Source organism: Cynocephalus volans, chromosome X, assembly GCF_027409185.1.
Source record: "Cynocephalus volans isolate mCynVol1 chromosome X, mCynVol1.pri, whole genome shotgun sequence".
Taxonomy (NCBI): Eukaryota; Metazoa; Chordata; class Mammalia; order Dermoptera; family Cynocephalidae; genus Cynocephalus; species Cynocephalus volans.
In genome coordinates, this window is record NC_084478.1 from 143,974,618 (window position 1) to 143,987,914 (window position 13,297).

Sequence of the window (13,297 nt, forward strand, 5' to 3'; positions counted from 1 at the left end):
GAATTTCATGCACCAGTAAATCAGTACAGCGAGGAGTTATAGGGGTAGGGAAACTCTCTTCGGGAAACATCTCACCCTGATAGAGCTCTTAACTCCCAGAATCCCCTTGACTCAGCTCCAGGTGATTAGAGGCCAAAGAGCAGTAGATGGAGCTGACTCCCAAGGTAACCAGTCAGATTTGCAGGTCTCTGAGGGGAAAAGAGAGGAGAGGAAAGCTCTTGTAAAGGAGGAGATGATTATATTGGGACTGGCAGTTCCACTGAGATTCCCTGTGAGGGTGATGAGGGAGAGTTGGTGGTGGTGCCTGGTTCTCCTTCTTGGTTACACTCTTCAAGGGCTATGGTCTGGTCTCTTCCATCTGTTTCTGAGCCCCTGTGTAAAGAATAAGACCTGCTAAGGGAAGGTCCCGAACCATCAACCTGAAAACAGGTTGCATGGTGGAGCTCAGATGCTACGGGAGCATTTGGACCACCATTGTTTTTCCAGCAGCACCCGATTCACAGAATGAGGCTGAGATGAGGCATTTACCTGGTTCGGAGTCGAGGCCACTTCTTCCACTCTATGGCTAGCACCACCCCCAAGGCTACCACAACCACCACGATCAGGCTGCTTCGAACAATGTTCCCCACAGTGCACTCCTGAGCAGAAAGCCCTGTGGTGATGAAAAAGCAGAAACCAAGGCCACGGATGTTAGTGCAGGTATGTTGCCCTTGATCTCATGTTGCCCCCTCCCTCTGGCCTCCTCCAGGGCTCACGTGGAAGCCATGTGTTGAGACTACAGAGAGGGTAGTCAGTGGCAGTGCTTAGGCTGAGGCAGAACAGCCTTCCTTTCATCGGGGGGGGGGGGGAAGAGGCCTCAAAGGAATTGCACTCACTGTCTCTGACTGAATCTGAGGTCCCACCACCTCACCATCCTTAGGAGAAAGATGACACACTTGAGGTCTTTGACTCCAAAGCCCCCCCACTCCTGATTTGGGCTGTCATCATGGGAATTGTCCCTGGGATTCGGGGTGTGTCGAGCCAGGGACATGCAGGGATTGTCTTCTCACCTGCTGCCCCCACCAGCTCCAGGGGATCACTAGGCTCTGACCAGATATCAGGGTAGGACTGGAGGCGGTAGCTGCAGCTGTAGTTTCCAATGCCTTTTCCTTCTACGTTGTTGATGACAAAATCTCCATCCTCTGAGAATTGCTGAGGTGCTTCTTCCCCATCGTGTTCTAGGACAAATTCAACACCTGGAAGAGGTCCTCGGCACTGAAGAGTGATGTCCTTCCCTACCTTGAACACTGTGCTGGGCCAGGCTGACAGAGAGGGTTTAGGGGGCTTATCTACAACCAACAAAAACAAAGAGTTAGAAGAAGTGGCCCTGAGCCCAGCCCCTAACCCCCTTATTGCTAACTACTAAAAACTACACAGTCTAGACTCTTACTGAAGTCGCCAGGACCTTACCAGTCACCCAGATCTCCAGGGAGTTGCTGTGATTTGAAGCTGCAAAGGGAGCAGAGTCCAAATAATAAACACAGCTATAGATCCCAGAATCTTCACCTCTCACCGCTGGCATCCAGAAGTCAGCCCTGTACCCGCTTGGCCTCTGTTGCTCTAAGGGCTCTTGAGTCCCCTCCTTCAACAGGACAAATGTTGAGTCTGGCAGTTCTCCTTGGCATTGAAGAGTCATATTTTCTCCAGGGGCCACCATGAGACCAGGCTGGGCTAATAGGCTGGGTTTGGGGAGTAGACCTGGAAGAAATTAATTAATGGTTGGAGAGAAGAGGCCCCTTTCCAGTGCTTCACCCCTGGAGTCTCTGTTCAATAAAGAGTTCTTTGAAAACCATCTGCCATGAACCAGTCTATTCCCTCCTTTCTACACTCCTATGTCCCCTCCAGAGCATCTTCCCCTTACCTGTGACTATGAGTTCCAGAGTGTTGCTAGGCTGTATCTTGATAGGGCTTGTCCAGTCAGGGTGGTAGCAGCAGCTGTAACGCCCTATGCTAGCACCAGATATATTGGTAATGGGAAATGCCCCATCATTACTGGTGGATCCCCAGACCTGCACTGAAGTGGCTTCTCCTTCTTTGTGCAGAATGTATCCTACTCCATGGACTGGCCCTTGGCACCACAGAGTGACATTATGCCCCATGGGAACCACGGAACTAGGCTCAGCAAACAATGATGGCTTGGGGAATGTGTCTAGAAAGAGATCAAAGATATGAAGTGGTGAGAATGGAAACTTATTACTCCCTGAATTGACCCTTTATCTTTCTCCTCCTGGACATAATAGCTCCCCTCTGTGGCCTGGCCTGGCCTTCCAGAAGGAATATTCTCCCTAACCCCTATTCCAATTGTCTCTATCTTAGTCCCATGTCTTGTCCGTCCTTACCAGTAACCCAGATCATGAGGGGCACACTGACATATGATCCCCTGTTTGACATGGTCGTCTCATAGTAGATACAGCTATAGTTCCCAGAGTCCTTGGCTCCGACAGTGTGGAGGAGGAAGTCAGCTGCGTTCCCTGAAGCACTCTGGAACTGTAAGGGAATCTGGGTTCCCTCCTGCAAGAGGGCAAACCTCATGCCCTGGAAAGTCCCTTGGCAACGCAGGGTCACATTTTTCCCAGGAAGCACCACAGGACCTGGCTGTGCCAGGAGAGTGGGTTTAGGGTAGTATTCTGAAATTAAAGAGAACACAACATGAAAGAAGCCTACCCCTCTCATTCTGTAAATAGCTTTTTTAGTGTTATTAGAAGACACAATGTATATTTAATATAGAAAATTAGAAAATCCCCCCCCCCGCAAAAAAAAACCCAACAAAGAAAACACCATTCTACTGCTCAAAGACAACTATTCTTTATATATATTTATAATTTTTTCCATTTATTTTTTTCTACATGGGCCAATGTCGTGTAGCTACAACTATGCATAATTGGGACTCTACTGTATGCACAGTTGTGTAGTCTGATATTTTCACTTAACTTCGTATTGTAAACATTTTCCTAGGACCGTTAAACAGCCTTTGAACACTACCGTTTGTAATGGCTGCATAATATGCAGCTGACATTTCAAGGTCTGACGGCCCAGCTAAAGAAAAAGTGGACGTGGAGCCTAAAGCTCAAGGCCAAGCCACAGAAAGATTTCAGACATAGGGCACCTTGAGCAGGGCTCTTGCAATTGGACACCCCCATCTGCCTCACTTCTTCCCCCAGAAGTCAATTACTTGCCTCCCCCTTCTCTTTCACCTCTTGTTTCTGTAATAATACGAACAGCTGTCCTACATGGGCTGTTCACCATGTGCCAGGCACCGTCCTAAGCACTTTTCTGTGTCTTCTAGAAGGATCATTTCTTCCTTTCCCACTGACAGCCCTTCCACCCATGGTCCCAGGGTCGACATCTCCTGTACCTGGATTTCCCCCATCCTAACCTGTCACCACGAGCTCCACAGAGTCGCTGGGCTCAGACCAGATAGCAAAGTCATAATAGCGGCAGGTGTAATTCCCTCCATCACCAATGCCCACGGAAATGATCAGAAAGTGAGCTGCACTGACGCCCGGACTTGCCCAAGACCTGTCACTGGATGCTATTTCACTTCCATCTTTGTAAAGAATAAAGCTCATGTGCTGGTGAGGAGTAGAGCAATTGAAAGTCACTCGGGCACCAGGGGTGACCACAGGGCTGGCCCATGTCTTGAAGAAGGGTTTGGGGTACATTTCTAGAAGGCAGGAAAACAAAACACAACACAACACAACACCAAATTAAGAAAGAATAGCAAATATAGCAAATATTGGTTCTGGCAGCTGCTCTACTTTCTATAGTATTTCACTCAGAAGTAGGTACATTTCAAAATCAAGGTAAATGCACTTTGCAGATGGACTTCTCACACAGGGACCCCTCGCTTCCAGCCCTCACTGCCCCCACATGAGTCCTCACTGTGCCATCAGAACAAGCAATGGAGGCTAGCATGAAAAGAGTGGATTTTTGTTAGGACTCTGCTGGTTCTCTGAGCCTCAGTTTACCGGTTTGGACAAGAGAGGGACGTGGTATCTGCTCCACCTCCCTTGAAGATTTGCTGTAGAGCTAAACAAGATAATTGATGTGAAAATAATTAGAAAAATTAAATCACCCTCCACAAACCCAAGCTATTAATAACGATTATGGCTATTAATATCGTGCAGCCAGAGGCCCTGGCACTCCCAGCGCCACGCCTGCCTGGCTCTAAGATTGGACACAGGCTCCCAGGACCAGCAGCAAAATTTGCTGTGGGGAGAGAAGTGTCTGACCCAGGGCTTTGCCTCCCCCGCCCTCCCTCACACACTCTTTTTCAGCTCTACCTTTTATGACAAGTTCCAGGGGCTCACTGGGCTCAGACCAGTGGAAGGGGTGCTCTTCGGTGTGAGTGCGGCAGCTATAATTGCCTTCGTCTTTATCCTCCATTCTTTGGATTGTAAAGAAGGCTTCCCTCCCAACGGCACTGAGTTGCTGGACAGGTTCCTGCTCTCCCTCTTTATACAGAGCAAAGCCCATGCCTGCCAGCCATCCTTTGCACTGGATTTGCAGTTCCTGGCCCCGGATTGGGGGGGAAGCAGAAATGACAGGTTTGGGGAGGATGTCTGGAAAGTAAAATGAGGTGGAAGAGGAGTCAGAAGTTTGGAGGTACCCAAATGGGACACTTGGAGTCACTTTGATAGAGAGAGAGAGAGAGAGAGAGAGAGAGAGAGAGAGAGAGAGAGAGAGAGAGAGAGAGAGAGAGAGAGAGAAGAAACCCATCCTGGCTGGCTGGCTGGCCTTGGCTCTTCCTGCCAGTCCCCTCACTCTCCTCTGCACCCCTCCCCCGTTTCAGTGTCCCTCCTCTCCTACATGCAGCACATTGTTCCTCCAATCCCAGTAACAGTGTTGGAGTCCCAGGGGCACTGGGAATCACTCCAGGAGGACCCTCTGCCTTTTCTTACCTGTCCCCACCAGTTCGAGTGCCTCACTGGGCTCCGACACAGCCATCTCCTCCCATGAATGACAGTGGTAACTCCCCGTGTGGCTCTGGGTCAGGGCACCAAGGGGGAAGGCAGCCCGGACCTGCTCTGAGGCAGGACGAGTTGCGATCCACCCGGTGCCGTCCTTCAGCAGCACAAACTCCTTAGTTGAGCCAGAAGGGCTTCTGCACCAGAGGGTTAAGTTCTTCCACGGGGCCAGAGGGAAGTTGGTCTCTGCCCACAGCTCAGGCTTAGGGGTTGGCATGATTACTTCTAGAAACAGCAGAATTAATGAAACCATCTTCCCTCCTCTCTCCCCCTCCCTCTCTTTTGCCCTTGAACCCCAGATCACACTGCCCACCTCCCCTTTCAACCCAATTCCAAACCCTTTTCTTTCTTTCTTCTTTAGGTGCTGGGGAGAGGGGAAGCTGATGTCTCAGCTGAGTGCAGAAGCTTGGGGGAAATTTTACAGGCAGAAAAGCAGAGTTGGAGGCTGAATTTTGCCAGCAGCTTTAGCAAATGCCCCTTCCTGGATGTCCTTCCCTCCCAACAAGTCACTCCCTGGCCACTGACACTGACACTATGTAGTTATTTCAGATCTCCAGGCAGGAATGTACCAGTCTGGAGCAGAAAAAACTCACCAGTCTCTTCTGTCAATACCCCATTGCACAGTCCTGCAAAAGAAATTGCTGCCAGGCCTCTGCCCCCTCCCCCACAGGACTTCACCCCGGCCTTCTGCCCAGGCCCCTTCCCCACCCCCTTGTACTCACCACAGCAGAGAAGGGCTGTGACTATGAAGAGCATGGTGACCCCTTGAGCTGTTCCCAGCAACCAGGCTTCTCTAGCAAGACCAGAAAAGAGATGAGAGGAGTTGCTGGGATTAGGGGGAGGGCGGAGAGAAGGGGGCGGCAATTTATATCATTGGCTTGCTCACCACCCAATAGGGATTGGATATGGCCAGGATAATGGGATATAATCTTTTCTGACATCGATGACTTTTCTTTTTGAGGGCCTCACCACCTACAAGCCTCTTGCTCTTTCATGACCCACATGTCCCCCTTCCCCCCTCCCCAGCCTATATCATATGTCAGCTCCCCATGGCCCCTGATTAGGCTGTAGCTGGAATTGAGATGTCAGATGTGAAAATGCTTTTGTATCTGTAGCTCTCAGAACCCCTGGGGCTCAGTGTGATCGGCAGCTCTGGGTGGTGGGTGTGGGGGTGGAGGGAGAAGCCTCAAGTATTTCTCCATCATCAAGTTTAAGTTTGGAAGCAGTTGTTATTATGGCAGTATTGGTCCTCAGACCGACCTACCTCACCTGCCTCTGTTATGGAAGGGTTGCCTAGGCAGCAGCGATTAATTAGCAGAAGACCGTCAGTGCTGAGCTAAGCTTGTCAAAGAGTGGGATCCGCCTCCCCCCACTCAGATTACGACTAGAAATGTGCAGCAGCTTTGGGTTATGGTCCTTTAGAATTAGAAGATATTAAGCCAAAGTCCATTTGACAATTTTTACTTAGAAAATACTGACCCTCCTTCCTGGTCATGAAAACATGCTTTTAAGCTGCTTTCTCTGAAATCTCGTTTTCTGATCTTATTCTTTGATGCAATGTTCCTGGGCTGGGGTGGGGCCAGGAACATGAAGCTACATTTTTTTCTAACCCCCCGCTTGGAGATTACCTTAATGTGTATGGGACTCAGGACAGACTCTGGGAAGAACTAGAACTTGACCCTCGCTGAAACTTTTTGAAAACTCAAAGGATGGTGGTTTTGCAGAAGGCTAGATGGCTCCCCTCTCATTGCTCAAGCACTCTGTCTCTCAGATCTCAGTGGAAAACACAGACACACACAATCATAGTCATAATTCATTGTGTATTGAATACTCCCAGACACACGAAGGTCTATGATCAGGGTGAGTGGGGAGGGGGGGTAGAACCTGAAGCAGGTGGGGGGGGCAGAAGAAAGGAAATGGGAACTGAGGCTCCCACCAGGTTAGGAGCTGTCCTGAGTAGCTTGAGCACAAGCTATGGGGGTCAAAGAGGGACGGGGATGGCCCAGAGGACATAGGAAATGGCAAGAGAATCTGTTTGGCTTGCCATTTTGAGAGTTGGAGGAAACAGTCTGATTGCCTGGCCCTATCCATTGCCTCACCAGATGCCCATCTGGGTTAAGACCATGTTCCCAGAATGCTCTGCACAGGTGGCTGGAAGCCAGAATGGCAGACAGATTGGGTTCTGAGGCAACTAGGGTGGACCACAAAGCTCTCTAGCCCTTGAGAGCTAGGGGTAAGGTGAAAAGTTTGGATGGAAGTTGGATATCAACCTGACAGACAAGACAGTATGGATTCTTACAAAAGAAAAATCTTGACCAAGTTAATGGAGAAGACGTCAGTCATCTCTGAAGGGCAGGGTGGTTTGGGGGGATACTTGGGCACTCTTGGGGTATGAGGTCAGTGAATGCAGTTCTGATTCCTTCTTCAGCCTCTGAGAATTATGCATTTCTCCACCCTCTGGCCTGTGTGCTGACCTCTCTATCAGGTGAAAGAGAAACAGCTGGGGTGAGAAATCCTGTCTCCTAAACCCAGAAGGTGTGGTATATATATAGAGTTGCCCCCTGGGACTTTTCTCAACTGGGGCATGACCCATTCCTGAGACTCTCAGGGAGCCTGGACTCAGCTAGGTTGGGGAACAGGGGGCTGGGAGAAGACAGTTACCTGATTCTGAGTCTCCGATACTTCCACCTTATCCACAGCACTACCAACAGCAAGGCAACAAGCTGAATGAGTAGGGACAACCTGATAGCTTCATTCAGTACGTAATTCCAGGTGACAAAGCCTGTGGCCAGAAAAGACCAGAAGCAGGGGCCTTGATGGGGACAGGGGCAGGTGAATACATTCCAAGGGGGAGGGGGTCTGGTTACGGAGAATGCTTATATTGAGAAGGTGAGGCAGAAGTGGCCATCCTTTTCATGGAGAGTGAGAGCCTTGAAAGTCTCCTGCTTACTGCCTTTGAGTGATTATGAGGCCATCCCAGGGGAAGGGTGCCCCAACCCAAGGGCCCTGACTTCCCTTCCCATATCCTTCTGGGCACTGCTCTGGGATCCCAGGGGTATGGAGGGGCATTCCTGTAAAGAGTTATCCTCTCACCTGCTGGCCCCATCAGCTTCAGAGGCTCGCTGTGGTGTGACCAGATGTTAGGGTGTGCCTCTATGCGATAGCTGCAACTGTAGGTCCCTGTGCCTTTCCCTTCCACATTACTGATGATGGAGTCTCCATCCACTGAGAATTTTTGGAATGTTACTCTTTCTTCCCATTCCAGAGAAAATTCAAGTACAGGATGAGATACTCGGCACTGAAGGGTGATGTCCTTCCCTAGCTTGAACACAGTGCTGGGCCAGGCTGACAAGGAGGGTTTGGGGGGCTTATCTGAAACCAATCCAGAGACCAGAATTAGAAGGGACCTTGAACCCAATATCCCCTCCCCCACCAAATGTTTCTCAGCTCCTCATTTGGTCCTCTCTTCCTTTCCTCTTCCACTTTATCAGTGGCTTCGAAATTGCACTGTGCATTAGAATTCCTTTGCCCACTTGTTGGTGCTCTAAAGACTTCTGGTTCCCTACCTTGAGCCAGGAAGACCTCACACCTGTAAGCTTCCCTTGGCCTAAAGGAAAATCACCTTTCCAGGGGTTGCCATGGGGCTGGACCATGCTGAGAGGTAGGGCTTGAGGAACAACCCTCAGAGAGAAGGTCCCTAAGGCTTTGGAAAAAGCTCTATACCACCCTCCTAGTGGGTTTTTTTCTTGGCTCATGGCTCCAAGAGGGTACAGGGCCACTACCTCCTTCTTAGAACACTGTAATGATAATAAAAACAAACAGGTTGATGACAAAAACAGCTGTTACCACTTGCCTACAACCACAAGCTCCACGGTGTTGTGTGATGTCATCCTAATGGAGGTCTTCCAGGTGAGAAGATAGTGGCAGCTATAGATGCCAGCATCATCGTAGGTCACATTGTTGAAGAAGAATGACTCGTTGGCATCGATACTGGTGGCATCCAAAAACTGAAGTGGTTTGTCTTCTCCTTTCTTATAGAGGGCAAATCCCACTCCATCCACTGGTCCTCGACACTGCAGGCTCACGTTCTGACCCATTTGGACCACAGGACTGGGCCAAGCAAGTAGCCAGGTCTTGGGGAAAGTGTCTAGGATGAGACCCAAAATATAAAGGGCTAATAGTCTGACTTACCCCTCCTACTACTTCGGGTTCTTTTCCCCCCTCTTCCTCCAGTCCACCCTTGGTAAATCCCTACCTAAGCCCAGTTGTACAAATTTTGCTCCCTTTTTTACTGTTAACCCAGAGTGCATAATTAGGTTCTCAAGGGGGCCAAGAGAGAGTTTTATATCCTTAATCCCTAACATAGGTTCCATGGCATACCCCTCTCTTACCGGTTACCCAGATTTTCAGGATATCACTAAGAAGTGAACCCCTATATGATCCATCAAAGTAAAAACAGAGGTAATGTCCAGCATCGTGGATCTTCAAAGCCCGGAAGAAGAAATATGCCTCATTTTTTGTTGATTTCTTGTGGTAAAAGGACTTCTCCAAGTCTTCAAGCCTTATTAAAGCAAAGGTCATTCCATAGATTGGCCCTTGGCACCTGAGATTCAAGCTTTCTCCAGGTGCCATGATGGGCCCAGGATAGGCTGTCAGAGTTGGTTTGGGGTAAAGTCCTAGAAAGGGAAGAGACCCTGAAGTTAGAGGTAGGATGACTCTTTTCTATTGTCTTCTGTTTTTCTAGCTTCTTTGAACAAGAAGTGGTAGGTGTAATTTACCCTCTCCTCCCTCTCCCTTCCTTGGATCTCTGCCTCCTCTAGGACATAATCAAGGGTAGGTTCACTTATGCCCCTGCCCTCTCATCAGACTCTGTCAGCTCCCCTGAGCTCTAACCATGTGTAGGGGTGTGTCTCAGTGAAATATCTACATCCATAACATTCTATATCTTCAGGTTTCTGAAATGGCAAATGTAGTTCTTGCAGCCACCCGAGAAACCAAACCTCTGAAAATGACTTGGATTCCATCTTTGTAGAGCATGTTACTGCAGTATTAAGGAGAGCTTTTAAACACACTAAGCTCACTTAAGAGGGTTTGGCTAGTAAGTCTGCAACCCAAAGAAAGCTCTGTTAGAGGGGCAAATTTCCATGAATTTTTCCTCCGAGGAGACTGTACTACAAAAGTGAAGGCAATCTTCACCCCCATTACACTCCTTCTTACCACCACCTCAATCCCAGGTATACCCACCCATCCATTATGGAAAGACCAGCTCTGTCATGTGCTCACTGAGCATTTAAGATGTGTCAGGCATCATGTAGTCTGTGTGTATACAGGCAAAGAAGACACAGTCCCCCAAATTTCATGAACTACTGGAGGATACCGGGTGAACAGGTAACTATGGAAGTGCGTGTTACTGGAATCTGTGCTGGAAAGGCAGGCATACAACAAACATCCATACACACAGTTCAAACAGACAGTCCTTTCTTCTTTGATCCTTAATAAAAAGCTATACTAATAAAATTCATAACTAGCATTTATTGAGAACTTATATGCCAGGCACTGTACATATATTATATTTAGGCAAATCCTCACAACAACCCTGTGAGGTAGGCATTGTTATTATACCAGTTTTGCAGATCAGGAGACTGAGGCACAGAGAGGCATTATACATTAGGTTAGATAGATACTGTTATCCCATTTTAGAGTGGAGGAAACCACAGCACAGAGAGATATGGTGACTCGCTCAAGATCACACAGGGAGGCAGGGTCATGGGTAAAGCTAGAAACCAGGATTACTGCTTCTAAATCCAGGGTACTTTCTGTAGCAGCACAGCTTTCCCCAAGCCTATTTAGCTTGATGAAGGGACTAATGTAAATATGGCCAGTTCCATCCAGAAACATCCAGGCCATGGAGTGAAGGAATTGGGTCTGGGGTGTGTCTGGCATTTGACATTTTGGGGAGCCTTCTGTGTTTAGAGCTTGGTGCTGCGTTACTGGCTCTGTTGATATAGGATCAAAGTAATTTATAAAGCCATTTCTAAAATATGAACTATTATTTTCTTTGTCATTTGTTTTGTTTGTTTTTAATCACCAGCATTAGCAATTCGTTCTATTTTCAAACCTTAAACATAATAATCACAAATAAAAATACGTTTAAAAGTTTAAAGATTAGTTCATAAGACTGCAGTGGCAGTGCCTGGCACATATTAGGTGCTCAATAAATATTGGCTGAATGAATGAATGCATGCGTGATATTCCACAAGTAGAGAACAACAAAGCTGTGATGAGCTGAAGCTGCAGGACAGTAGGGGTTTCCTCACTAGCCAACTGATTGGCTCCCATATATCTGCTCATGGGCCTTGCAGGACCTAGGAACTGGCTGAGGAAACTAAAATCAGAAATTCTGGCTCAACCAGCCATGATCCCTGGGAGGACAATTGTTAGATGCCAGCAGCCACGGCCACACCCACCTGCTACAACCAGCTTCAGGGGGTTGCTGGGCTCTGACCACAGGGTTGGGAGCATCTGGATATGAGTGCGGCAGATGTAAACCCCTTCATTCTCAGGTGTCACGTTGTCAATGGAGAATACGGCCATTGTCCCAGTTGGGACTTGGTAATCCACGGGCTCTGCATATCCCTCTTTAAACAACATGAATACTAAATCCTGCAGCCAACCATGGCAGAGGATGTTAACATTACATCCAGGAAGAGGGGGTGTCTCAGCCTGGATCCAGAAGATGGGCTTGGGCAGCTGGCCTGGAAGAAGAATGAACTGGAATTAGGTAGAGCAAGGATAGTGTTGCCCAGGGAGAGGCAGAGGAGAAATCTACTTTAAATGAGGCTTTCTTGTTTGATCCTTATTTGCCACCCCTCCGTCCCCCAGCTCTGTTCCAGAATCTGCATCCTCACTGTGCACTGCCTAATACAAAGACACTTATTTACTAACTGTAGAATGCATGTATGCATCTGAGGTAAATGAACGAATTAAACAAACCCTGTCCTGGAAATGCAAGTTTGAATCCCAGGAGCTGGAGTTTATTCTGTCTTCTTACCTGGTGCCTCCAACTCTAGAACTTTGCTGGGCTTTGACCAGCCTGTCTCCTTCCAGTAGCAGCACCTGTAAAGACCTGTATTGGACTCAGTAAGGGCACCTATGGGGAATGAAACTTGGAAGGTCTTGTAGGAAGGGCGGATCCAAGTCATCTGTGTCTTATCCTTCAGCAGCAGGAACTTGCTCGATATCCGAGAGGGGCTTCTGCACCAAAGTGTGATGTTCTCCCAAGGGGCCTGGGGGTAGTTGGACTCTATCCACAGCTCCGGTTGAGATTCTATCTCTGTCATTCCCAAAGATCACAAAGATGTGAGCAGTCCAGCCCTCTTCCTCCCATAATGTGCCCCACAATGTCCCTTAAAATGAGCCCCGACCCAAATCCCTTCTTTTGCCTTCCCTTGGACAGGAGTGTCTATGTATGGGGCATGGGATAGGGACCCCAGGACATTTGTTCAAGGAATCCATATAAGTTGGGGAATAAAGTGAAAATCTGGCTTCCTTTCCATCTGGCTAAAGCTCTTCACTATTCTGTGGGAAACCAAGTCATGAAGAAAGGGGCTTTGATTGCCAACCAGCCCAATCTGTCCTTGGGATCTCAAGGCAATTATGTGCAGGGCCCTGGAGGCAGGGTACCTGAGGGGGCAGGACTCACTCACCTATCGATGTCATACCCAGACTCAGCCCTGGAAAGAGAGATTATGGTAAAGGAGAGCCCCCTTGTTGTCCCCACCCCACCCTCAAACCTCATACTTTCCTCTCCCTCCCCCAGGTACCCACTCATAGGTAGAGGAGAGGGCTGGACTGCTATGACAGGCTCACTTGCCCCTTACCCCTTCCTTGTACTCACGAATGCAAAAGAGCAAGACAGCGAGGGTCCGCAGCATAGTGACCCCCTCCCCTGGGCTGTCCAGGGTCATGGGGCCTCTGGAGCTCGTTGTGCACTCTCGAAGGGTTTTGTCCCTCAGCAGGTGTTGGGACCTAGGAGCAGAACGGATTTTACTCAGGGAACTTGCCTTGCTCCTTAAAGTTTAGCTTAGATCACTAAACTGAACTTGACAATTCTATATTCTACTTGCTCACAGACACACAGGGTACTCTAAGGTCATCTGCTACTTCCTCTCTTTGCCTCTTTTCCTCACTTTCCCATCCTCCAGCCCAAGGTCTTTGCTCACATCTAAGATGTCTGATTTGTTAAAATGTCCACATCTCAGAGGCCCAGAAAGCAGCCTAATACAAGCCTA

General features: G+C 48.6%; 1 protein-coding gene across 3 annotated transcripts; it reads right to left on the reverse strand.

Annotated features, from left to right (window-relative positions):
• Positions 1-236: 236 nt before the first annotated feature.
• Positions 237-12,973, reverse strand: IGSF1 (immunoglobulin superfamily member 1). Of its 3 annotated transcripts, none has more exons than XM_063084029.1 (19): positions 12,904-12,973; positions 12,713-12,739; positions 12,058-12,339; positions 11,474-11,761; positions 9,398-9,682; positions 8,860-9,153; positions 8,100-8,378; positions 7,668-7,788; positions 5,729-5,799; positions 5,600-5,632; positions 4,941-5,231; positions 4,323-4,601; positions 3,416-3,703; positions 2,379-2,666; positions 1,901-2,188; positions 1,450-1,737; positions 1,050-1,328; positions 529-652; positions 237-372 (listed from the first exon to the last, which is right to left on the reverse strand). In XM_063084029.1, the coding sequence occupies exons 1-19, from the start codon at positions 12,971-12,973 to the stop codon at positions 237-239; spliced, it is 4,011 nt and encodes a 1,336-aa protein (XP_062940099.1). The 3 variants fall into 3 exon arrangements, with proteins under 3 accessions (XP_062940099.1, XP_062940098.1, XP_062940100.1); XM_063084028.1 differs by having other exon boundaries at positions 5,600-5,647; XM_063084030.1 differs by lacking the exon at positions 12,713-12,739.
• Positions 12,974-13,297: the final 324 nt, after the last annotated feature.